We start from the raw sequence: 24,743 nt of genomic DNA on the forward strand, positions 1-24,743 counted from the left end.
AAGAAATCTGCCTTGTATTGTTGTGACAAAATGCCAGGTTACAAAACACTGTGTACAGCACGATCCTAATTTCCAACAATATTCCTACCCGTTTATCTATACAGGACGGGGGAACTGATGCTTGCTGCCGCGTGGTGTGGTAAAGTGTTATTTATTTTCTGTTTATTACTTTTACATTAAAAACTAAACTAAAGCTCTTTCTAAAGCTCATTGGTTGAGGAGAAGCAAAAGGGTCAGGCCTGTAAGGGCGATGGAGAGAGGCTAGGCGAAGAGGACAGCAGATGGAGGGACGCGGGGCCCGCTTCCCTGCCTGCGGCGGGCTCCACTTACGGCACAGAGGAGAGGGGCGCAGGGGGAGGAGCAGGGAAGGGATGGAGGTGGGAGAAGGGAAAGCGGTGGGGCGCCGTGTGCGCGGGTCTCCGCGGCGAAGCGGCGGGCGGAGCGCCTGGGGGCGGGGTCTGGTCCAGGGCGTGACTCGCCAGGGAAGGGGCGCAGGGTGGGGCAGGTATCGACGCCGGTGGGGCGGCGCGGAAGTGGGGCCACGCGCATTGGGGCGCGGTCCCGACGGGGGCCCCTCGGTGTCCGGTGTGCGGGCGGGGCGGGGCGGGGCGGGGTCGCGGGCGGCCCCGCCCTCCGCGGCTGGGAAGGCGGGGCGGACGGGCTCCGGAAGGCGGAGGGAAGGAACCGGATTTGGGGCGATGGAGGCGCCCAACGCGGTGCTGGTGATGGGCGTGAGCGGCTCGGGGAAGTAGGTGCTGGGGGCCAGGCTCGGGAGGCGCATTGGGGAGGCGGCGGAGGCCAGACCTGCCGCCGTTTGGGGCCCGTGGCGACTGGAGTTCCCTGGGGAGCCCCCTTCCTTTCCCTTTGCCGATGAGGAAACTGAGGCCCAGAGCACCTTGCTCCCTCCATCTCCCCACTTGCCACCCTGCTCGCTCCGGGAGCTCCTGGCCCGGGGCCACTTCCCAGACTCGGGCTCTGCATCTCTGAATTTAGGCAGCGGCGCCTGCTGGGGTAACGGGTTCTGCTTGGCCCCTGGAGCGGCCCGGGCAGGTTGTTGGGGGCCTCAAGTCAGAACAGCGTGCAGGAGAGCAAGGGACCACAGAGCACAGGCAAACCTCCTCCCAAGCGCCTAGAGACATTTGTCAGGCTGGACAGCACTAGCTTCCTCCTTCCTGGCCTTGGACTTTTCTGATCAGAGTTTAGAAAGTGAATTTAACTTTCTAACCTACTGTGTTCCCCGCTTCAACTAGAAGTATGGAGTATTAAATATGAAGAATGCTCCAGGTTTGTGAGGAAGGAAGAGCATTCCATACCACAGAGCCCCTGGCCAGCCCAGTCTGGCCAACTTGAGGGGCCGAGGAAGCCTTTCCTGCTTAGTCCAAAGTCTAGCAGTGCCCTTTATCAGAAAAGACAGGCGGCATTCCACCAGAGGCAGCAAAAGACAACTGAAGTTTCACAGCCTCCAAAGGCTTTTCACCCTTTCTAGAATGTTCTGAAGCTGGAACTGCCCATGCGGTCCAGTGTATTTCCAAGACTCCTTCTTGCTCCAGGTAGGTAGGTTTAGCTTTACAAAAATTACTGTGGCATTTGGGTGCCAAACTGGTTTGTAATGCTCCGCTCTGACCAGTCTCCTGTGAGGGAGCACTGTGCTTTATATCTACTGAGGGTCCTTGGTCCATCTTCAAACATGGACCAGGGACCTTCACCATGTCCCCTGGTTAAGAAGTTTGGTTAGAGTGGTAGAGAATGGTTCTTCAGTTTCCTTCTATCTCCTTTCTGCCCATCTACACCCTAGTATAGTTAGCTCTTGTTTTAAATTATGACTGGTGGCTGACATGTTCATTCCTGGCTAATCTAACTTGGTCTTAAGTGTGATTTCTGGTGTACACAGCACTGGTTTCTCCAGCCCTGGAGTTTGGCTGGGACAGTTTAATCACCAGCAGGCTGCAACCTGTCAGCCTATGCAGCCTCCATTGGCGTGAACATAATGGGAGACGTTCTGGTTCTCTCAGTCCTTAGGTCACTTTAGGGAGGACATCTCAGTGTGTCTTTTTAACAGCTTCCTGATACTTTCTTAACAAAAGAGAGAACCCTTGGTAATTGACAGTATAGAATTTCTTCGTAATGTTTTGTTTTCATTGTGTGCAGCTTTTCAGTTACCTCCTACTTAAGGCAAGTGAGGATGGCTTCCTATATAAGGGACGGAATGAATTTCCTTCTTTAACACATTTGTTTAATTTTAAAGAGTGAAGCAATTGAATAAAAATAACAGAGAATTGTAAAAGTGGCATGTACAACTTAGGTGAGAAGGCATGATGAACTAGGAGGAGGGTACAATAAAAAAAATCCTGAAGGTTGTATGTCAGTGATTGGCATTTGGGTAATACTTCAGGAGTTGAGAGCAAGAGGGGGCTTCCTTTCTAACTCATCACTTGCCAGCCTCCATCCCTACCCCCATTGCACTAGCCGTAAACCTCAAGATGGCTGAAACCAGTCTCAGTGGGCTGAGCATTATGTCCTGGGAGCTAGTAGATGCTCATTAAATATTGGCTGAGTGAAATGAGAAAGTGAATGGATAAATGTAGCTCAGTTCCCTTGTTTTGCAGGTGAGAAAACTGAGGTTTAGAGGACAAGGAGGGCATAGTCATTTAGTGGCAGAATGGAGACTGTGGCCAGATCTCAAGCTCTGGGACCCAGGCCCTCTTCACTGACCTGTAGTTGTTAGGGTCTGAACAGAGAGCATTCAACTCCCATACTTAGTAATGAATGCTGGTAATTCTCCGAGTCCTTTATTTGAAGCGTGTGTCCCTTTTAAGTCCCAATATATTAATGCTTTTATGAGCTCCGTGAACCTTGTATGGGTGCTTAGAGGTTAAATTTCCTGTCTGACCCCTCCTCCAGTATCCTCAGTAGAATTTATCACTTTATTCAGTTGTTGTCCATGTAGTGACTGGACATGACAGTCACTAAGTCATGTCCAACTCCTTGCGACCTTCACTACTTCCTAATTTGCTCAGATTCATGTCCATTCAGTCCTTGATGCTATCCAACCATCTCATCCTGTTCTTTTTCAAAAAATAATTATCTACAAAACAGGGACCAAAAACTTAAGGGACAAAAAAAAAAACTTCAGGAGTTTAATGAGATCTTAGGTATTGCTTTTGGGGGAAAATTTAGTGAAAACTGGATAGTTATTTAAATTCCTGGAGAAAACTAAAGCCATGCTCTAGACTCCAGGGTGAGGAGCACGTATTTCAGTTTCAATATTGTAAGTTGTTGGTGTTTAATACCGGTGGGGCAGCCATGTGCTTCCCACGGCTCCTTGGATGGAAGAGGCAGATGGGGGAAGGGTAGTCACATGGCATCTGTGTCCTCTCCACAGATCCACCGTGGGCGCCCTGCTGGCATCTGAGGTAACCTGTGCTAACACCTCCCAGCTGCAAGTCTCATCTTGTCTCATTGCTTCTGGCCTGCGTGGTTTGTAAAGTCACCTCAGATACCTCCACAAAGCTTGTGAAACCACCTGGAGCAATTTTGTCTCTTTCCTTGGTCATGGAAAATAATGATGAATGAAAAAAACAGCTGCAGCAACCCAGTGGGCAGGATTAGTGAAGCATCCTTACAGACCTCCCTGTTCCTGCACCTGGGTGGAGGAGGGATGGTCTGTGTGGCTGCTGGTGGGAAAGAGGGTGGCCAGGTTGTTTCTACACCTGCTGTTAGTATTAGGAACCCACAGTGCCCATCACATGGGCCACATGACCTGCTGTGTACCCTCTTTCACTTTGTTCTTAAAGCTAGGATGGAAATTCTACGATGCAGATGACTACCACCCAGAGGAAAATCGCATGAAGATGCAAAAAGGGATACCGCTGAATGACGAGGTAAGGTGCACTGTCTGTTTTTATTTCCAACACATGTCCCAGCCGAGGGATGCAGGTGAAGATGCCTGCAGCGCTTGGTGCAGTAGAGTTCCTGAGTCACGCACTCAAGACAGTGCTCCAAAAGCCAGGTGCACAGCAGGCCTGCCATGTATGTGAGCTGTGGCCCTGAACTCCTGTCTAAACTCTACACTGGCATCAGGATTGATGCCACCATCAGCCCCAGCTCGGCAGGATCTGCCAGAATACTTTGTTGAGGGATTTGAATCTGCAGAGTGTAATTCCTCTGTGGCTTATACGTGTGCAAGTTCACCTTTTCTTCTCAGGACCTACCAGCCTACCCTCTCCAGGCCCTGGTGCCCACCCCAAAGCTAGAGTGATCTTTGCAAACTCAAATGGCCTTCTGGAGGTTTCCCATTATCTCAGCGTCAAGACCAGACACATAAACTCCTACACGTACATGGTCAGGCCAAATTGGCAGTGCCCCACCCCCGTGTCTTTGGGTGCACCCCACCCTCCCACATACCACCCCCACTCTCCTACCCCCGTCTCTACTGGAGCTGTCCTGGCCCTTTTCAGTGGCTCTGCTGCCAGGCTGCTCCCCCAGGGCCTCTGTGTCTGCTGTTCCCACTGTGAGGAACGCGCCTCCCCATTCCTCTCAGTTACCTGCTCATGCATCTCGTCTCAGCAGCTGTGCCCCTTCTTCAGGGAACCTCGCCCTGACTTCTAGATAAAACCTCCTCTAATGGACTCTCATGGCAGCATATCCCTTATCATCCATGTCCCAGTTGTAACATGGCATGTGATGGTGTGAGAATTTGATTAATATTTGTCCCTGTAACTAGATTTTACCTCCAAAAGGACAGGCACTGTGGCCATTTCTGTTAACCATTATATATCCCCAGAGCCTGACATACAGTGTGTATCAGAAAATATTTGTGGCAAATTTGTGAATGAAAGAGTAAGTGAAAGAATGGACGGCCTGACATCTCATTCCTTTATGCACCGTTGTGAGGGCCTTTTCTAGAGGGTCTTTCTCAAACCAGAGTCACAAACCGTGGATTCATAGAACTAGCTGTCACCCAGGAGAGACTGAGCGCAGGGCCTAGGGTGGGTCCACAGAGCAGCTGGCAGCAGGGGCCCCAGGCAGGTCCACATGCCAAGGGTGTCCAAAGGACCGGTATTGAGATGAAACTGGCCAAAGAGCAACACTGGTGTTTGTACTATGAACTCGGCTCCCCCAGGTTGTGCTCCACTTTCTTCTCTTTGTCCTGCCTTGAAGGACTGAAGTCACTAACCCCTATTAGGTCTAATTCTAGAGCACTCTGAGGGTTTCTGTTTGTTTCAGGAAGTGCTCCCCAAGTTTAAACATTGAACCATCAAAATTTAAGTTCACAGCATTTGACTTTAGAAGGTGGGAGGAGAGCAGCCAAAAGGAGATACGGAGTAACAACTTAAACATAACAGTGATACTGTACTAGAGATAATAAACATAACGTAGATAACCTGGCCCCACCACTGAGCTTGTGTGACTTTTGGCAAATGGCTTGGTCTCTCTTTGCCTCATTTTCCTCCTGTGAAGTAGGAATGGTGACAAGATCTATTTTATTGGGTCCTTGAGAGGATTAGATAAAATGAAAAGTGTGCACAGAGACATACCTGACGCATTCAGTGAATATCACTTCTTACTGTTGTTGTTAATACCGTATCTATATATGCATACATGTAATACATCATTTCTGTGGAGTGTGTAAAGTGTGACCGTGCTAGGGTTATTTTCTTTTTCCCCTTGCTGAGTACAAAATTAAAGAACAAAGTAAAGCAACCCCAAATGGACAGATTTTTATAATGGCATTTAAGCATCGTTCCTCTTAATCACAAGTGAGCCTTGTTAAGTGAGCAGTATTGATGGGGCTAGGGGCTGAGGAGAACTGAGAAGAGGAATTTATTGTACAGAAGAAAAGGTTATCAATTACTGGAAGAAACATAACGAGTTACTAAATATATTCAGAGGAAGCTATACAAGTTTTCCTGACATTGGATGAAGCAGAGAGGAATGCAGTAAAACAGCAAATGGCTACCATTTTTGATGAGAGCCCAGTGAGTGGGTGTGGGTGAGCGAAGGTGTGGGTCACAGCTGAGCTGGCACCACCACCTCCTCATTGCCCTGGCAACCAGCCCGCAGGCCCCTGTCCCCCAGAGGATACTGTGCTGAGCATCAGGTAGACTGTTAGAGGCAGAGGTAATGGTATGCCTTGGGGGAGATTCTCAGGATGGTTTGGGGAGTCCATGAGGTCACCGAGAGTCAGACACAACTGAGTAACACATACACACACATTGTACTCAGAAGGCTAAGATTTGAAGACAAAGAACCTGAGCTGAATACACCAAGGGCACCTTAAGGCTATTTCAGTTAAGTGTAAACTCCAGTTCTGGGATTGCACTGCCATACTTCAAGTGTTCAAAAGCCACATGTGGCTGGTGGCTGCTAATCCAGACGGCGCAGGTAGAGAACATTTCTATCAGGGCAGGAAGCTCTGCTGGACAGCGCTGGTGGAGAAAGACATGCCACCCAGGCAGGGATGCACGGTTGACATGATGAGATGATGATTTCCAAGCTGTCCGTCAGTGAGTCTCCCTGATGTGCCAGGTCCATGCTGTTCTGGCAGCCCATGGGGTGACACTTGAGCAGACTTCAACCTCAGAGTCTATTTAAAAGAGAGGTTTTGGACAGTTTTGTTGCTGATTACAAATATAATACTTACCCTGTATAAAACATTTGACCGATGACTACAAATTCTTTCACAGAATATATCACCCTTGGTTGCATCTTCCAAAAATACCTACTAATTGAATTTTATGTATATACCCATCTTTTGGGGGTATATATTTTGTTTATATGCATTTTTGCCCTCTGTGGGCTTAGGTTCACTTTTGCACCAGATTAAACCGGTCCCTCACCTCCACTGCTCCCCTCCCACTTGCCTTGCCCTCTGTCCACCTCCCCCAGCAATGCTGGGCACACTCCTCTTCCATCTGTTCCTCTGAGCGCCTGCCCTTTAATTGTCATCCCCTTCCAAAAGACACTTTCTCTTTCTAGATAGGCCAAGGAAGCGTTCTCTGTCCTCATGATGCTCTGATTTAGCCCTCAGTGCTTAAGCCCTGGGCTGGGGGCTCAGGGTCCACTGCACCCCTATCCCTGCATGTAGGGACTGTCGGGAGTGAAGGGACCTAGAATAGCAATCCAGTAAGCTTGGATGCTCATCTGGATTATGTTGTTTCCTCCTCTCTTTCCTCTAAGACTTTCTGTGTTTGACTTCACTAATTATGATATTGTCTGTAGTATTTACACACAGAATGCAGTGAATTTGCTCTAGTATCTCTGTTTGGCCTCGGTTTCTGCCTCTGTGAAGAGGAAATCTCAGTCATCCCCTTTCTTCACAAACATTATGAATACAAAATTTGGATCTCATGTGTCCAAGTTCTCCCTAAGACCTGACAGTAAAGGCCAAACTCCTTAGCAGCTCACTCAGAGTCTTGACTATCTAATCCTGACAGTTTCTCCTTACCCTCGTCACAAAGCAACTCCCACACCTGGTCGGCAGTGCTAAGCTCCTGCCTCATCCATTTACTGTAGAGTCTTGGCAAAGCATCTTTAATATTTAATACTCCCAGTCTTACCCTGCCCTCTGCTTGGCAGGCCCTGCTTCCATTAAAATCCTCTTATCCTTGAAGATTTAGTCTTCCTAGGGCCTGATCAAAATTGATCTCTCCCTCTACTCTCCACTTAGAGCCCTCCTTAGTATATCCCTTGGAGCCCTCATCTCTGCCTTACGTGTAGTTTAACTGATAGATACCCATCATCAGGCTGTGACCCCCTTGAGGACAGGAACTACACCATTCATATTATATTCCCAGTGCTCTGTATGGCGCTTTGCACATATTAAATATTCATTATTTGTGGGATTAGAATCTACTGCATACCAAATTCATTTATTAAAGGTCTTTTCCAGATTCAAAGTTGGAAACTGATGCCATTTATTGCAGCTATAAAATCAGCCCCCAAAAATAATGTTTAAAATGACTCCTTTTCCTCTTTAAATCCCAAAGCAGATCAGTGAATTACATGATTCCCCCATTTTGCAGATGAACAAAGGGAGGCACAGAGAAGTAACTTGAGCAAAAGCACAGAGTCAAGGGGATCTAACCTCTAAGACCCTACTTTTTCTACTGTGTTAAAGGCCCTGATACTCCACACACACCTAGTCTATGAGAAATGAATCAGGGTTGTTTAAATGGAGATGGAAAGGGTGAAAGCGAGGGTGATATAGAGCAGGAGCGAGGCGTGGCCCTCAGACAGCACATTCCTTGGAGGGATCTAGGCCTGGATGGGTACATGAGGCAGGTGACGCCTGGCTTCACACAGACCAGGGGTGAGAATGCTGGTGTCCCGCCCGGGAATTCACGTAGCACCTGGAGCGACTCTGGAAGAACTCTCTCCTTGTGGCCCCCTGTGGGCCTCTAGGGAAGGAACTCAACTGTGTAATAACTGTGACTCAGTACTTGGAAACTAAGGTAAAATAAAGTTGAAAGTACTTCATTGCTATCTCCAGCCTTCTCATTGATTCTGTGGCTGGTGGACCCAGACCTTACTGGTGCTGTGAATAAACTGGTCCAACATGCATTCTGATTGGGCAGGTGTCTGAAGGCATTTATTTCTGTTTTATATTTCCATTTATTAGTTTTCATGGTTGAGCTTCTGAGGAATTTATTGTGACTAAGTGAAGCTACGTGCACAATTCTCAGCTAAGGCACGTATTTAGACAGCAGGATTCAAAGTTCTGTTTACCTGTACAAAGGGTAGGAAGTTTATTACCCAAATATGTTTTTTTTTTTTAATTCACTTGTTTCATCCTTATTGTGAAATATTTCAGGCATGCAGAAAATATAATGACTAATAAAGTCAATATCCAGCTTAATGCAATAACATATGTTTCCTAAGCCATAAAATAATACAGAGATTGATCTCTGTACAGAGATTTGGTGCTGATGAGCTGGAGGAAGTGTGCAATCTAGTTAAAATAACAAAACACAAGGTTGCTCCTCTGCTAGTGGGAAGAAAGGTAAGATAGCTAAAGTACTAGGAATTAAACAAATTATCCCCCTTCCTTGGTGCATCCAAAGCCACTATGAACATTTTACTCGTGCAGAAGTACAGCTCATTTTTTGTTGTGTTTTCATCTGTGAATCAGTTCTAGTGCATCATTATAATTGCTTCTTGAACTCTTTGAGTAGGTATGGGAATACTGAATATGTGAATTAGCATTTGACCATCTGAACCTTCCAACTTGGAGAAGGGCATGGCAAACCCCTCCAGTATTCCTGCCTGGAGAACTCCATGGACAGAGGAGCCTGGCAAGCTATACAGTCCATGGGCTCGCAAACAGTCGGACACGACTGAGCGACCTTCCTACTACCTCTTCCAAACCAAGCATTCCTGCTGAATGGAGATCAGCACTAGTCTAAGGATTTTGTTTCACCTAGAGACATGCACAGTGACAGGGATGCATTGTGGAAACGGCTGCCCGACTACCCAGATGGGACCAGGGTAGTCAGGCTCTGTCTTGCTGGCTCAACCCCTGATACTGTCAACACATTGAACACAGGTTCATGTCTCGTATGAGAACCCCACTAGTCAGGGTCACAAGATTTCTACATAAATGCCAGTTGATTAACTTACAAGAAGAAATTTAACTGCCACGTGGCCCATAACACATCAATCTGATTTCAGAAGCCAAAATGCAGTCAGGTATCTCAGTGAACATGCAATCAAAAGAGTAAGAGAGTTAAAGCTTAGGTTTCTAATGGTGTGAGACCACCCACCCCATCAGAGAGACGTTTGCTAATGAGAACATGATATTTGAAGTCATAAGGCCAGAACGCCATGGCCTCTGGACAGTACTCTGCTGTCTAATCCTATAGTGTTCCTGCTGGACATTCACGCCCAAGCCTCACGTGCTTCCTCTATGTGTGTGAAAATACATAGTTGGATCATAGTGATGCACTGCTAGCCTGAGGGTCATTGTTTACTTCTTCAGATGAGTTTAAACATCTCTGTCCCTTTCTATTAAATGTTGATCTTTAAAGCCTTAAAGAAAAAGCTTCTTTCCTTCTTTTCCAAGTGCTTAGAAAGATACCTCACTGTGGCCCCCATATGCTGTAAGAAGACTCCTTAACTTTATAGAAGTTGACATCATTTCTTAAACTTGAAGCCGGACACCTCTATTTACATGTGAAACACACTGAAGTTAGTCCCATTAATGATTAGTATACCACTTTACCAAGTAAGTTGCCTGTGCAGCCCTTCCTGCGGGTTTGAAAGGCACCATATCTTTGTAGGTCTGGGTCCTAGGTAGGAAACTGCTCATGCTGACATGTGAGTCTTTAAGGCCCAGTCACCCTGCTCTGCTGCAGCCTTCTGTTGGTGAAGCTGTTTTGGAAGATATAGCCAGGAGGTTTAAAAAAATTTTTTTTAAGGTTTTTGGATAAATGATAGTGTTTTCTTTTTTATCCCTGTTAGTTCATGAATGTAGTAGAAAAGCTTAGCTGTTCACAATGAGGATACAGAAGAGAAAGGAATTTAGAAAGTTGGGTGCAAATGGAATCTTAGAAGTTAAACTCAGGGTGATCGTGTGTAGAGTATTGAAAGAAAGGACCCAGGATCGTGTCTGGGTCTCCCTAAGCACACAACAGATCCTTGCAAATGGACGAAGGACAGGGAAATCCAAATCTGGGCTTGAGTTGGCAGCTTTCCCATGGGCAATTTTCCGTCATAAAATACTGCACGGCTCAGTAAGTCCAGCTAGTTTTCCCCACTACCTACGGGGGAGCCTGGTGGGCTGCCGTCTGTGGGGTCGCACAGAGTCAGACACGACTGAAGTGACTTAGCAGCAGCAGCAGCATAACCCTTGACAGTCTTCTTCCCTGACCCCCATCATAAGTCTAGAAAATACTGTGTTACGGTGGCAATTTCAAGTTCCATAAGTACAGCTGCTACAACTTTTTTTCTCCTCACAGACTTCTCTAGAACATTTAGTTTTTTAGTATGATGTCAGAAAATCTTGCCAAGAATAAGTCTTAAACATATACACTTTTCCAGGAGCATGTAAGTCTCCCCATAGAGCACAAAATTCTTTATGGTCTGCAAGTTTATTAGAACTGGTAAGCCTCATCATCTTGTTACTTTGTTTAGAAATAACCACACTGGGTCCACTGAGTACTCAGACAAGTGCTAACATAAACAAGGCTTTCCTGAAATACATTTGAGCTATGGTGTGTACATTGTAGTAGCTGTTATAATTTGAGTAATAGTATCTGTGAATTATGTAGTTATTGTTATTTAAGATACCATTCATGTAAGTTTGGTAATAGTTGTCATTTGATCTCTGTCTTCGGCAGATATTATAGCTGTAACATTTGAACTTCTAAGTAGTCTTTGATTGAGTAATGTGTACACAGAAGTAAAGTCTTTAAAGAATTATGTGACTAATAAAACTTCCAGGACTCTTAACCCAATATTAGCACACAGTGCTTTTAAAAAATATTATTTAATATGAAAAGATACATATAATGAAAAAATGTTAACTGTGTATGTGTGTGTAGCATGTGTGCATGGAGTATGTGTGTGCACAAAATCCTTCTCTGCTTCCTGACAAGGGTGGATCCTAGTAACTAGAAGGTCTTTAGTTTGCTGAGCACAGAGCGATGGCCTTGGTGGAATGAAACTTTTTCTGTGTATCTCCACTGGGTGGTTGAAGGAGAGGGCAGCAGCAGGAGAGAAAGAGTATATACTAGCTCACTGGTCTCTTCTTATAAGGGCACTAATCCCATCATGAGGACCTCATCCTCATGACCTTATCTAAACCTGATTACCTCCAAATATTCTTACATGGGGGATATGAATTTTAGGGAAATAAAAACATTCAGTCCATAAAAATAATATATTGTATACAAGCTGTTTCAAAGAAGAGAAAAAAGAAGGAAAGCTGCCCTACTTATTTTTAGGAGGCAGGGATAACCTTGATACCAAAATTTAATATGGACTACACAAGAAAACAAATGCAAGTCAATCTCAATTATACAAATACAAAAATCTAAATAAAATGGTAGTCAAATGTTAAGAGCAAGGACTTTTAAAGATGCATCATGGGGACTTGCCTGGTGGTCCAGTGGATAAGACTTGATGCTCCCAATGCAGGGCTGGGTTCAGTTCTTGTTTGGAGAACCAAGAGCCCACATACCACAACCAAGCCTGCACACCACAAGTTGAGAGCCTGCATGCCACAATGAAGACCCAAAGCAGCCGAAAAAAAAGTCTTAAATAATAAAGACATCATCTTTCTTGAATATGCATCAAAATGATAAAGGATGGGCGTTGGGACATATAGAAGACCAGATTGTGAGCTGAAAAATCATTAAAGCTGGGTTATGAGTACAGAGAAGTTTGTTTTGTACCATTTTGTCTCTTTTTGTATATGTTTTAAATTCACATAATAAAAAGTTGGGGGTTTTTTTTTGTAATGCATTGTGGCCAATCAGTATTTACCCCAGGGGAACTTCTTTGTGTAACACCCTAGGGTGTCCTATGTAAACTTCTTCTGCCTTCTCTGGAAAAATACAAAATTATCACGATACTTTTATCCGAAAGCAGCTTTGTTTTTAGAGGATTTGAAGAATAGGACCAGGGGGCAGCTGACTTAAGAGTTTCTATGAATAACTCTCTGCATTTGAGATCAGAAGCACCTGAAGAATTATGCAAATACAATTAAAGATCTGTTAAGTGTATCAGAAAATGGCAACCCACTTTGGTATCCTTGCCTGGAGAATCCCCATGGACAGAGGAGCCTGGCAGTCGCAGAGTCAAATACGACTTAGCGCACACACACCCAAACATATCAGAACCAAAGAAAGTGTATTTATAAAGTGTATTTATAATGGGGAGATTGAAATGGGGGGGTTACATACTGGCATTTTAGGGTAATTTTTATCATTGTGGAAAGAACCTGACACCTGGGCCAGGAACATGATTCTGTGCTGAACTGCCCAGTGACAATTCCTCAGCCTCCTCCTCAAAACCACTGAGATTTCTCTGGACCTTAACATTGATGAACATGATGAACATGTTTCTGTACAAATAAACAATATCTGGAAAAGCCACTTTGGTTTGTTTTAATTTCAGGACAGAATTCCATGGCTCTGCAAATTGCATGACATTTTACGAAGGTAAGAGAACATCAGACCCCAGATAAGCCAGTGAGTAAAGGAAACCACTCTTGAAATCATAACTGACTAATGATAAAGGATACCAGAAATGAAATGCACCTCCATCTGGTGACTAACAATGACTTTTAATCAGCCACAGAGTGTTGGGTTCTAGAGTCAGCCTTCTAGACAACTTCATAATTACTGGCTGGGAATTTTACTCAGCAACTTGGCTTCCATAAACCTGTTTATTCTTCTGAAAAATAGGGACATAGTTCCTACTCACAACAGTCCTTACAGATTGTCGTGAGGAATTAGTGAATAAGTGTGGGTAGCACTTAGAATGGTACCTAATATACATGAAGTGAAGTGAAGTCACTCAGTCGTGTCTGACTCTTTGCGACCCCATGGACTGTAGCCTACCACGCTCCTCGGTCCATGGGATTTTCCAGGCAAGAGTACTAGAGTGGGTTGCCATTTCCTTCTCCAGAGGATCTTCCCAACCCAGGGATAGAACCTGGGTCTCCCGCGTTGTAAGCAGATGCTTTACCATCTGAGCCACCAGGGAAGTCTACCTAATATATATAGTAAGTCCTAAATAAAATAATAATGTTGTTATAGCCATATCTTAGCCACCACTTGTATTGCCTCCTACTTCAAGTTCTGACAACCAGGAAGATCTGGGGTCATTTGCAAATCAACAGATAACTCGCTACCAGAACTGAAATCTCAAACTGTCCAGCTCTGTAGCATGCCTCTGAGCAAACGACCCTCTTCTCTCATCTGTGGGTCTGGCCTGTGGGAATCCTGGTTGGGACATGGAAGATAAAGGAGTGGCAGTGAATGAGTTCCAAATCTTGCTTTCTAAGATGAAGTCATGTTTTATAAATCTAAAACCATTTGAGCCATATGACATTATACTTATTAAAAATTCAGTTTACATTTTTTTAAAAACACCACACAGACGTGGCTGGCAGTCCTGTCTTTGTATGGGTTTAGGGTTTTAAGGTTTTTGGGTTTTAGGATTTGAGAACTCCTACCCAACTGGGTCTGTAACATAAATAGACTCGTCAGATCAAAGATTCTGACCTGTGATGGAAGCCAAAGTGAAGAGTCTCAGGAGAGCAGAGATCAGACCTCCAGGCTCAGAACTAACAAGCTCTCACTCATGCCCTTGAGAAGAGCTGGGAGGCTCAAGTACATTGGTTTGTTGCTGATGACACACTCCATCCACTGGGTCTCCAGTCTACGATGGCCATAGATCAAGGCAGGCCCCTTCAGAATTCTTAGTTCTCAGTTCTGAACTGAAATCTCTACTAAGTACCCAAGCCAGCATTGACCCTTGACAACTTTATTTAGTTCCTTCCTGGCTCCAAGAAGACAACGGTATACATCAGCTTAGTGGTAGGGGGGCTCATCCTCATGTATGGTCTTGGACCACACTGGTTTTCCCTTCAGTACAGTTCAGTCACTCAGTTGTGTCTGACTCCTTGTGACCCCATGAACTGCAGGACGCCAGGCTTCCCTGTCCAGCACCAATTCCCAGAGCCTACTCAAACTCCTGTCCATCACATTGGTGATGCCATCCAGCCATCTCATCCTCTGTCGTCCCCTTCTCCCACTGTCAATCTTCCCCAGCATCAGGGTCTTTTCCAATGAGTCAGTTCTTCACATCAGGTGGCCAAAGTATTGGGAGTTTCAGCTTCAGCATCAGTCCTTTCGATGAATATTCAGGACTGATTTCCTTTAGGATGGACTGGTTGGATCTTGCAGTCCAGGTGACTCTCAAGAGTCTTCTCCAACACCACGGTTCAAAAGCATCGGATCTTCCACGTTCAGCTTTCTTAATAGTCCAACTCTCACATCCATACATGACTACTGGAAAAACCATAGCTTTGACTAGACAGACCTTTGTTGGTAAAGTAATGTCTCTGCATTATAATATGCTGTTTAGGTTTTCCCTTATTGGTGCCTTGTCAATCTACCTCTATTTCTGGCTCAGGTTTTTCTCTTAGTTTTCAGCATCTCTGAAAACTACTCACTTTCTGCTCACCTTGAAAACAGAGGGACTGGTGCTCTCTTTTTTCCTGCTTTCTCCGCTCTGCATGGGTAACTTCCCCAGATTCTTCCAGCATACTGCAGAGTAGGAATGGAGAAAATCTGAGGAGAGCCTGAGCCATGCTGTGTGGGGGACACAGGTGCCTGCCAGCAGCCACCCATGTCCACAGGTGCTGGCTCAGTCACATCCTATAGCCAAGGGGCAGAGCTGATACTTACTCAGCACTTCCTGTGTGCTGGGCACCATGATAAACTTCCATACCACAGTTCTGTGGGCAGGTACTCTTGAGTAGCCACATTTAAGAGATGATGAACTGATGGTCCTAAAGTAAATCAGTCCTGAATATTCATTGGAAGGACTGATGCTGAAGTTGAAACTCCAGTACTTTGGCCACCTGATGCGAAGAGCTAACTCACTGGAAAAGACCCTGATGCTGGGAAAGACTGAAGGCAGGAGGAGAAGGGGACGACAGAGGATGAGATGGCTGGATGGCATCACTGACTCAATGGACATGAGTTTGAGTAAACTCCAGGAGTTGGTGATAGACAGGAAGGCCTGGCGTGCTGCAGTCCATAGGGTCACAAAGAGTTGGACACAACTGAGTGAGTGAACTGAACTGAACTGATGCTCAGAGAGGTAAACACATCACCCAAGAGGGCTCACTAGTGGAAGATCTTTACCTCAGAACCAAGACTGCCTGATACTTGGCCACCATTTGTAACACCTTCCACTGTCAGAGAAGTGGGACTAAAGTCCTCAGCCTAGGCTTGACACCAATTATTTTAAATGTCTTCACTCTTTGGGATCTCCCCAGGTTTGTTTTTTTTTTTTTTTTTTTTAATAGAGATGTAGCCTCTGGACAGCATGTAGTTCTAGCCTGTTCAGCTCTGAAGAAGGTATACAGAGACATCTTAATACAAGGAAAAGATGATGCACCTCTGAAGTGTGATGACTCGGGGAAGGAAGAAAAGCCAGTTGAGGTGAAGCTCCTTGTGGTCCATCTGACTGGGTCATTTGACATCATCTCTGGACGCTTACTCAGAAGAAAAGATCATTTTATGCCCCCTGAGTTACTGCAGTCCCAATTCGATACTCTGGAGACCCCATCAGCTCCAGAAAGCTTTATCCAAATCAATGTGGACAAAAATCTTTCAGAGATAATTGCTACAATTATGGAAACTCTAAAATGAAATGAGAATCATTTGTATCAATGGTCCAGACCCATCAGGTGTAACTCTTGTCTCCCATCCCAAACCATGTTCTCTCCAGATTCTTCTTAAGGTGAATAAACCACAGTGTGTTGAGATATTGTTCAGGTGGATTTTGGGTAATCTGGGAGACTTATCATCATGCTGTAGCACATTCAGAGAAATGGAGTGGAAACTTTGAAAGTGAAGCTTCACTGAAGTTTAAATTCATATAACCCAATCAAATGATCAGAGGAAATTCTATAATCAAAGCTGTAAACCCTGACCTTATTTAGAACATTCTTGATCATGCTTTTACTTGGACAAATAAATGAAACTTGGCTATCCTTGGCACCCTCTGGAGACTGGTCTCAGGAGTAGAGAAGCATACAGAATTGACCACTCACCACACACCTGTGGTTCCGTTACACCACACACCTCTTCATCCTCTCTTTGGGCCATTTCAAAGTAAATAAAAAGCACATACAGTTCATGGATTAAAAAAAAAATTGCAAAGGTGGAATTTGAGTGAATGAAGTGCAGGACTGTCTGCCCCCAGTCCCTACTCCACTTTACAGACTCTTGTGAGACCAGGCTAGTATTAACCTGCCCCCTTCCTGCTATAAAAGCTGTGGCTGGTGGACACTAGGCAGGTGAGGGAGGAACACCAGAGCTGCTGTGGCCAAAACCTGACAGGAAAACGTTCCAGCAGGCGGCGTTATGCCAGTGGCAGCCAGGTCAGGCGAGGCGATGGGGGGCTTAGAGGTGCTCATGTGTTGCTGGCATGCAGCTTACCAGGCGCCAGTGGGGAAAGTTGGAATGTGGCCAGCCTGGGCTGGGTTTGAGCACTTCCCTGACAGGGCTCCAGGAAGAAGCATCCTTATCCCTCTATCTAATCAGGGCCACAAGAACCAGCTGCTTTTCAGGCCTTGGTTGATTCTGGCCAGAAAGTAAGTTTTGGAACCAATTCCGTTTTCTTTCACAAGAATATGCAATTTTTTGTCTCAGGAACCACAAACAAAATATATGCGTATGGTGCCAGTGGAATGAAAGGGCCCTTCTTGGACGAATCTTGCCTAAGAAAATGTAGAGCCATGGATTTTCCTGACAGACTATTTGGGGCACCTCTTGCCTGGCTTCAGTTTACATCAGCATTCATACTCAGGGTCTAGGCCCTTAAACTGTTCAGTCAATATGCTCTGGCTGGACGAGAGTCACCCCCAGCTGGAGAGAAAGGACTCGGTCAGTTCAGTGTACTCAGTGAGTACTGTGAGGAGCACTCTGGAGGGCTTGAGCACCTGCAACACAAAGCCCTGGCTCTCAGGGAGCCCAGGTTGGGGTGCACAGATAGGGCATCTCATATCCTCTAGTACCAGCTAGAGTTCTCAGTTAAGGCAGTTCTTCACAAGAAAGAACTGATTTTCAAATATCCTCCTGGATCTTCTTGCGCACATGCTAAGTCACTTCAGTCGTGTCCAACTCTGTAACCCGCCAGGCTCCTCTGTCCATGGGATTCTCCAGGCAAGAATACTGGAGTGCATTGCTATGCCCTCCTCCAGGAAATCGTCTCAACCCAGGGATTGAACCCATGTCTCTTTCGTCTCCTGCATTGGCAGGCAGATTCTTTACCGCTAGCACCACCTGGGGAGGCCAAACCTTCACAGAGATCAAATGAAAAAGGCTAAGGCTGTTTAAAGAAGCACTGAACCTAACTCTGCTTTATACATAAGTAAGAGCAGTTTTGTTCTTTGCAGTTTTAATACACACTGAAATTTCCAAGAATGCAATAAAGGGACATTTGTATCCTATTTTATTTTTAACCTTACTAAGAATGATTTATCTTTTCAGAAAATGAGTGAATTTCTGTCAGACACAACAACCTACATCCAGCTGCCTTTTTAATTCTTCATTCTCAGTGATCTGATGGGCAAAGCATCAAACTAACTCTATTGTGTTCATCTAGTGTAGCCATGTCCAAGCATCATATTACTGAATCCCATCAGTTTACTACATATTACTTTCCTTTTTTCCCCTCCTTTTCAGAGGAGTTAATTTCACTTCAAGATGGTAAAGGGGGCATTAGAAAATAGTTTTGTTTTTCTAAAAATGGAGTCTGGTAGGGCTGAGAATCAGGGCTCCAATCTTGCCAAGAATGGTCACAAGGAGGCTGTGGTGTGAACCAGTACTGCCCTCTGGTGGCCCTCAGGAACATAGCAAGCTCAAACAACTCGCCCACCCCTGAGCTGCTCCCCACCTGGCCCTGACCACACCCCTGCCCAGCCACTAAGACCTGGGAAGAAGGGACAGGCAAAAAACGTTTGCAGTGGTGCAAAAACAGATGTCAAATATTTCCTCAATCTTGCAATGCCACTTACCATCTCCTCTGGTAGGACTCTCTCCACTCTCCACCACTGGAATCAGTTCAGGTTAAACATTTTTCTCTTCTATCAAACAGGGTGGCTGCCTGCCTCATAAGCTTGTGGAACTGATATATAGCACATGCAGAGTGCTGAGATAAAAACCCAACACGCTAACGGCTCAACAAACGTTAGCTCTTATAATACTTGTCATCCACGGGTATCTGAGGCCAGGGGTTGAAAACTCCCATTCCTCTGCTTTCGTGAATGCGTGGCAACTTATGAACCCCTTCTGAGTCTTAAGTCTTTGCGCTCTGATAGTCTTCCTTCTTAATTCCTGCCAGAGTCTCCTTCTACCTTCCCAAGCCTTGGTCAGGTCAAATCAGGCAACATCTGGGATGATATCCTTAAGTCCAGGATAACGGGGTGACCTGCAGTACAGCAAGCGGGCTCAGGAACTGGGATGCTGAAAAGGCTGGGTTCTGGTTTCTGCCACAGACTCACTGGGTCACCTACAGGGTGTCACCAGGTGCCTTCAGAGGTTCAGTACTCACATTCTGCGCTTCACTGGAGATTACCTGATGAGCAAACTTTTCAGTGGATGGGAGTGCAAGAAGGAAGAAATTAAAACAGCCTGACTTCAAAGATACCATCGCCCAGGGATTTTAATTATCTGAAACTAATAGGTAAGTTTATTCTCCCTTTGTGCATGAGTACATACTAAGTCACTTAGTCGTGTACGACTCATTGTGACCCTAGAGACTGCAGCCCACCAGGCTCCTCCGTCCATGGGATTCTCCAGGCAAGAATACTGGAGTGGGGTGCCATGCCCTTTCCCCGACCCAGGGATAGAACCCAGGTCTCTTCTGTCTCCTGCACTGGCAGGTGGGTTCTTCACCACTAGTGCCACTTGGGAAGCCCTCATTCTTTCATTGAAGAGCAAATCTGTATATTTAAAATTATTGAGATTGGAATGTTGACTGTTATGGGCATTATAAATGCCTAACAATTACCAAGGAAGTATAATTTGATTAGACATCCAGCCCACAGGTTCCGTTGGGCTCAACGTAGGGGATTGTTTCAACTCCTACACAATCTCGTGTGAAATGTAGCCTGTTGCTGATTTCCTTCCAGATAATCAAATTCCTCCAGTGTTTTCCCCTCATGCGACGTATCTTACATGCTGTAGAAATTACATTTCACTTTGTGAAGGTTGAGAAGTCAGGGGCCATCACTCAGGACCCCAGACCTAATACTGAGTAACACATACCTTAACCAAGGATCCAGTCAGCTGGTGCTAGGGGAAAGGTACCAAAATCATGACAGTCCCCACCAGGACTTGCATATTTGAATGCCTAGAGAACCTAACAAAAACAGTAACAGTGGGATGAGGGAGACAATGGGGAGTGGAGAACTGTGACAAAATGGAAAATGCGTGCTTTATCTAAAATGGGCAGCCACAACCCATTGCCAGGTGATGAGGAACACACCTGCATTAAACAAGCTGGGTTTTTTGCTCACTGCATAAAGAACACACACCTTCAGAACCACGAGGGCATATCTCTGTAAGCTGTTACAAGGACTTATGATTTGGGCAAGTTAGGTGACTGGGAAGAAGGTTCAAGGAAACAGGGCTCTCTCTAAATGAATACTGTGAGCAAGTGTGGGTTGAGCAGCTATCTCAGTAAGTTGACTGGCTATCTCGAAAAGGTGAGAGGCATGACATGAGGCTAAAACTATTATTATGTGGCATGTGGAATGTCAGTTCCAAGCAGGGATAGAAAAGCACCCCTTGCACTGAAAGTGCAGTCTTAAGCACTGGACCACCAGGGAAGTCCCGAAAGCTGTTCTTAAAGAAGTATATTAGCCAGGACAGGGAGATGGGTATTTTTCCCTGACTTAACTCGAACCCTTGGCAGTAAAAGCACAGAGTTCTAACCACTGAATTGCCAGGGAATTCAATATTTGGTCATTTTCATGTTTTCCTCTGGGTTCAGAAACGATTACAGAATTGTCTTGTTCAGGAACAATCACAGAATTTCTTGACCATGGTCGTAGAGCCGTATTGTAGGTGTTCTGTGAAACCGTCTACTTTCAGCAGGACAGAGAGGCCTCCCTTTTAGTGCTGACTAGGCCAGATCTTGGATGACAGGCATGGCTTTTCCTTCATCAGAGATTCTTGCCATTAAGGTTTTTTAGGCCTAGATTTGAAATAGTCGAGAGAACATACCATTCACCTTTACAGCAATAAGCGAAAAACTCAGAGGGTATAATTTGAACTTCCCTTCTCAAAAAAATGAGAATTTGGTAGGTTTTCAACTTCCCTTCTCAAAAAAATGAGAATTTGGTAGGTTTTCAACCTTAAGTAAGGGCCACAGTGTGATAGTTGATTATACCCTGAGGACAGAGGGTTGAATGACAGGAAGCTAGAGGATTAATCTCTCAGGACATGTATCTTCCCCTATTGTAACTAGGACTCTAGAAGTGAGGGTAAGGGGAAAGATCTTGAGAAGTTCTAACATCCCACCTAGCAAGCATGTTGTCCAAGGCCTCTGTAAAAATATTTGTCCCTTATTCAGCATGTATCAGTATTTCATTCCTTTTTATTGATAAATATTGGCAGTACTCACTGTACAGATCTACCACATTTATCCATTCGTTCACAGATAATTTAGGTTAAAAGTTAACTCCATGGTTTAACCTTTTAAGAAACTGCTGAACTCTTTTCCAAGTAGTAGCTGCACCATTTTACATTCCCACCAGCAATCTAGTCAACAACTGTTATTCTGTCTTTGTGATTACAGCCATCCTAATGGAATATGAAGTGGCATCTCATTAAGGTTTTGATTTGCATTTTCCTCTTTTCATTGGGCTTCCCTGGTGGCTCAATGGTAAAGAATCCACCTGCCAATTGAAGATGCAGATTTGATCCCTAAGTTGGGAAGATCCCTGGAAAAGGAAATGGCAACCCACTCCAGTATTTTTGCTTGGAAAATCCCATCAACAGAGGAACCTGGCAGGTTATAGTCCTTGGGAGCGCAGAGTCAGACATAACTTAGCAACTGAACAACAATCTTTTCCTGTGTTTATTGCCCATTTGCTTATCTTCTTTGGAGAAACGTCTATTTTAATCCTTTGTCCATTTTTAATTGTCTTTTTATTGTTGAGTTATAAGAGTTCTTTCTATAACTTGAAGACTTACCAGATATACAATTTGCAAATATTTCCACCCATTCTGTGGGTTGTCTTTTTCACGTGATCAGCTTTTAAGCACAAAAATTTTAAAGTCTGATTAAGTCCAACTTATTTTCCATTGGTTGCTTGTACAAGGTCACAAAGATTCACACTATGTTTTCTTCTAGGTTCTAAGAGTTTTAGTTTTAGCTTACTTTTAGGTCTAAGATCCATTCAGAGTTCTTCAATCAGAATATGCAGTGTAATAATATCCCAGGTGATTTGTATGCACAATGAAGTTGAGAAGCACTGCTTTAAATTCTAATAAATTCCTACTTCCTTTAAATCAGTGGTTCTAACCCTGGCCCTACAGTCACTTTAGCTTAAGTCTGAGTGGGTTCAAGATGGCAGAGAAGGATGTGCACTCATCTCCTCCTGCTAGAACACCAAAATTGCAACTAGGTGTTCAACAACCATCGACAGGAGAACACTGGAACCCACCCCCCAAAAAATACCCTAAAGACAAAGACAAAGCCATGAAGAGATGGTAGGAGAGAAGCAATCGTAATAAAACCAAATCCCATACGTGCCGGGTGGGCAACCCACCAACTAGAGAACAATGATACCAAAGAAGCTCTCCCACTGTTACGAAGGTTCTGAGCCCCATGTCAGGCTTCTCAGCCTGGGGATCCAACAAAGGGACTGAGACTCCCCAGGAAATCTGACTTTAAAGGCCAATGGGATCTGATTACAGGATTTCCACAGGACTGGGGGAAACAGTCTCCATTCTTGGAGGTGTACACAAACAAAATATTGTCTGCACCAAGACCCAGGGGACAGGAGCAGTGACCCACAGGAGACTGAACCAGACGTACTTGTGACTGTTGAAGGGTCTCTTGTGGAGGCATGGGTCAGCAGTGGCTCGTGGTGGGGACGGGCACACTGGGAGCATCAGTCCTGGACCACTAACCCCTACCATAGAGCCCACAGATCCCAGGGCTTGGTCACCTCAGGCTAAACAACTAACATGGAAAGAGCACAACCCTACCCACCATAGATAATTAGATTAAAGCTTTACTGAGCATGGCTCTACCCACCGGAGCAAGACCCAGTTTTTCCCACCACCAGTCCCCACCATCAAGAAGCTTACACAAGCCTCTTAGCCTCCTCCATCAGAGGGCAGACAGAAGAAGCAAGAAGAACCACAATCCCACAGCAGCTAGAACAAAAACCACATTACAGAAAGTTAATTAGGATGAAAAAGCAGAAAAGTTATGTCTCAAATGAAGGAACAAGATAAAACCCCAGAAAAACTATATGAAGTAGAGATAGGCAACCTTCCAGGAAAAGAATTCAGAATGATGATAGTGAAGATGATCCAGGATATTGGGAAAACAATGACGAAGATTCAAGAAATGTTTAACAAAGACATACAAGAACTAAAGGACAGAGATGAGTAATACACTAGAAGGAATCAACAGCAGAATAACTGAGATAGAAGCATGGGTAAATGACCTGGAGGACAGAATGGTGGAAATCATGGCTGCAAAACAAAGAAATGAAGACAGCCTAAGAGACCTCTGGGTCAACATTAAACACAACAACATTTGAATTCAGTTCAGTTCAGTCGCTCAGTCGTGTCCGACTCTTTGCGACCCCATGAATTGCAGCATGCCAGGCCTCCCTGTCCATCACCAACTCCCGGAGTTCACTCAGACTCATGTCCATCGAGTCGGTGATGCCATCCAGCCATCTCATCCTCTGTCGTCCCCTTCTCCTCCTGCCCCCAATCCCTCCCAGCATCAGAGTCTTTTCCAATGAGTCAACTCTTTACACGAGGTGGCCAAAGTACTGGAGTTTCAGCTTTAGCATCATTCCTTCCAAAGAAATCCCAGGGCTGATCTCCTTCAGAATGGACTGGTTGGATCTCCTTGCAGTCCAAGGGACTCTCAAGAGTCTTCTCCAACACCACAGTTCAAAAGCATCAATTCTTCGGCGCTCAGCTTTCTTCACAGTCCAACTCTCACATCCATACATGACCACTGGAAAAACCATAGCCTTGACTAGACAGACCTTTGTTGGCAAAGTAATGTCTCTGCTTTTGAATATGCTATCTAGGTTGGTCATAACTTTCCTTCCAAGGAGTAAGCGTCTTTTAATTTCATGGCTGCAGTCACCATCTGCAGTGATTTTGGAGCCCCAAAAAATAAAGTCTGACACTGTTTCCACTGTTTCCCCATCTATTTCCCATGAAGTGATGGGACCAGATGCCATGATCTTCGTTTTCTGAAGGTTGAGCTTTAAGCCAACTTTTCACTCTCCACTTTCTCTTTCATCAAGAGGCTTTTTTAGTTCCTCTTCACTTTCTGCCATAAGGGTGGTGTCATCTGCATATCTGAGGTTATTGATATTTCTCCCGGCAATCTTGATTCCAGCTTGTGTTTCTTCCAGTCCAGCGTTTCTCATGATGTACTCTACATATAAGTTAAATAAGCAGGGTGACAATATACAGCCTTGACATACTCCTTTTCCTATTTGGAACCAGTCTATTGTTCCATGTCCAGTTCTAACATTTGTATTACAGGGGTCCAATAAGGAGAAGAGAGAAAGGACCTAAGAAAATATTTGAAGAGAATAGCTGAAAACTTCCCTAACATGGGAAAGGAAATAGTCAACCAAGTCCAGGAAACACAGAGAGTCCCAGGCAGGATAAACCCAAAGAGGAACACACCAAGACATATACTAATCAAACTGACAAAAACTAAAGACAAAGATAAAATATTAAAAACAACAGGGGAAAAACGACAAAATACAAGGCAACTCCCGT

At 44.9% G+C, this 24,743-nt stretch overlaps 1 protein-coding gene across 5 annotated transcripts; it reads left to right on the forward strand.

Moving 5' to 3' along the window:
- Positions 1-246: 246 nt before the first annotated feature.
- On the forward strand, positions 247-16,739 carry IDNK (IDNK gluconokinase). Of its 5 annotated transcripts, none has more exons than XM_061426018.1 (5): positions 616-748; positions 3,383-3,413; positions 3,795-3,881; positions 13,117-13,160; positions 16,043-16,739. In XM_061426018.1, the coding sequence occupies exons 1-5, from the start codon at positions 699-701 to the stop codon at positions 16,386-16,388; spliced, it is 558 nt and encodes a 185-aa protein (XP_061282002.1). In that variant the 5' UTR covers positions 616-698; the 3' UTR covers positions 16,389-16,739. The 5 variants fall into 5 exon arrangements, with proteins under 5 accessions (XP_061282003.1, XP_061282002.1, XP_061282006.1 ...); XM_061426020.1 differs by adding an exon at positions 1,487-1,550 and having other exon boundaries at positions 672-748; positions 3,383-3,881; XM_061426021.1 differs by having other exon boundaries at positions 693-748; positions 3,799-3,881.
- Positions 16,740-24,743: the final 8,004 nt, after the last annotated feature.

The sequence above is a fragment of the Bos javanicus genome, chromosome 8 (assembly GCF_032452875.1).
Source record: "Bos javanicus breed banteng chromosome 8, ARS-OSU_banteng_1.0, whole genome shotgun sequence".
Classification (NCBI taxonomy): Eukaryota; Metazoa; Chordata; class Mammalia; order Artiodactyla; family Bovidae; genus Bos; species Bos javanicus.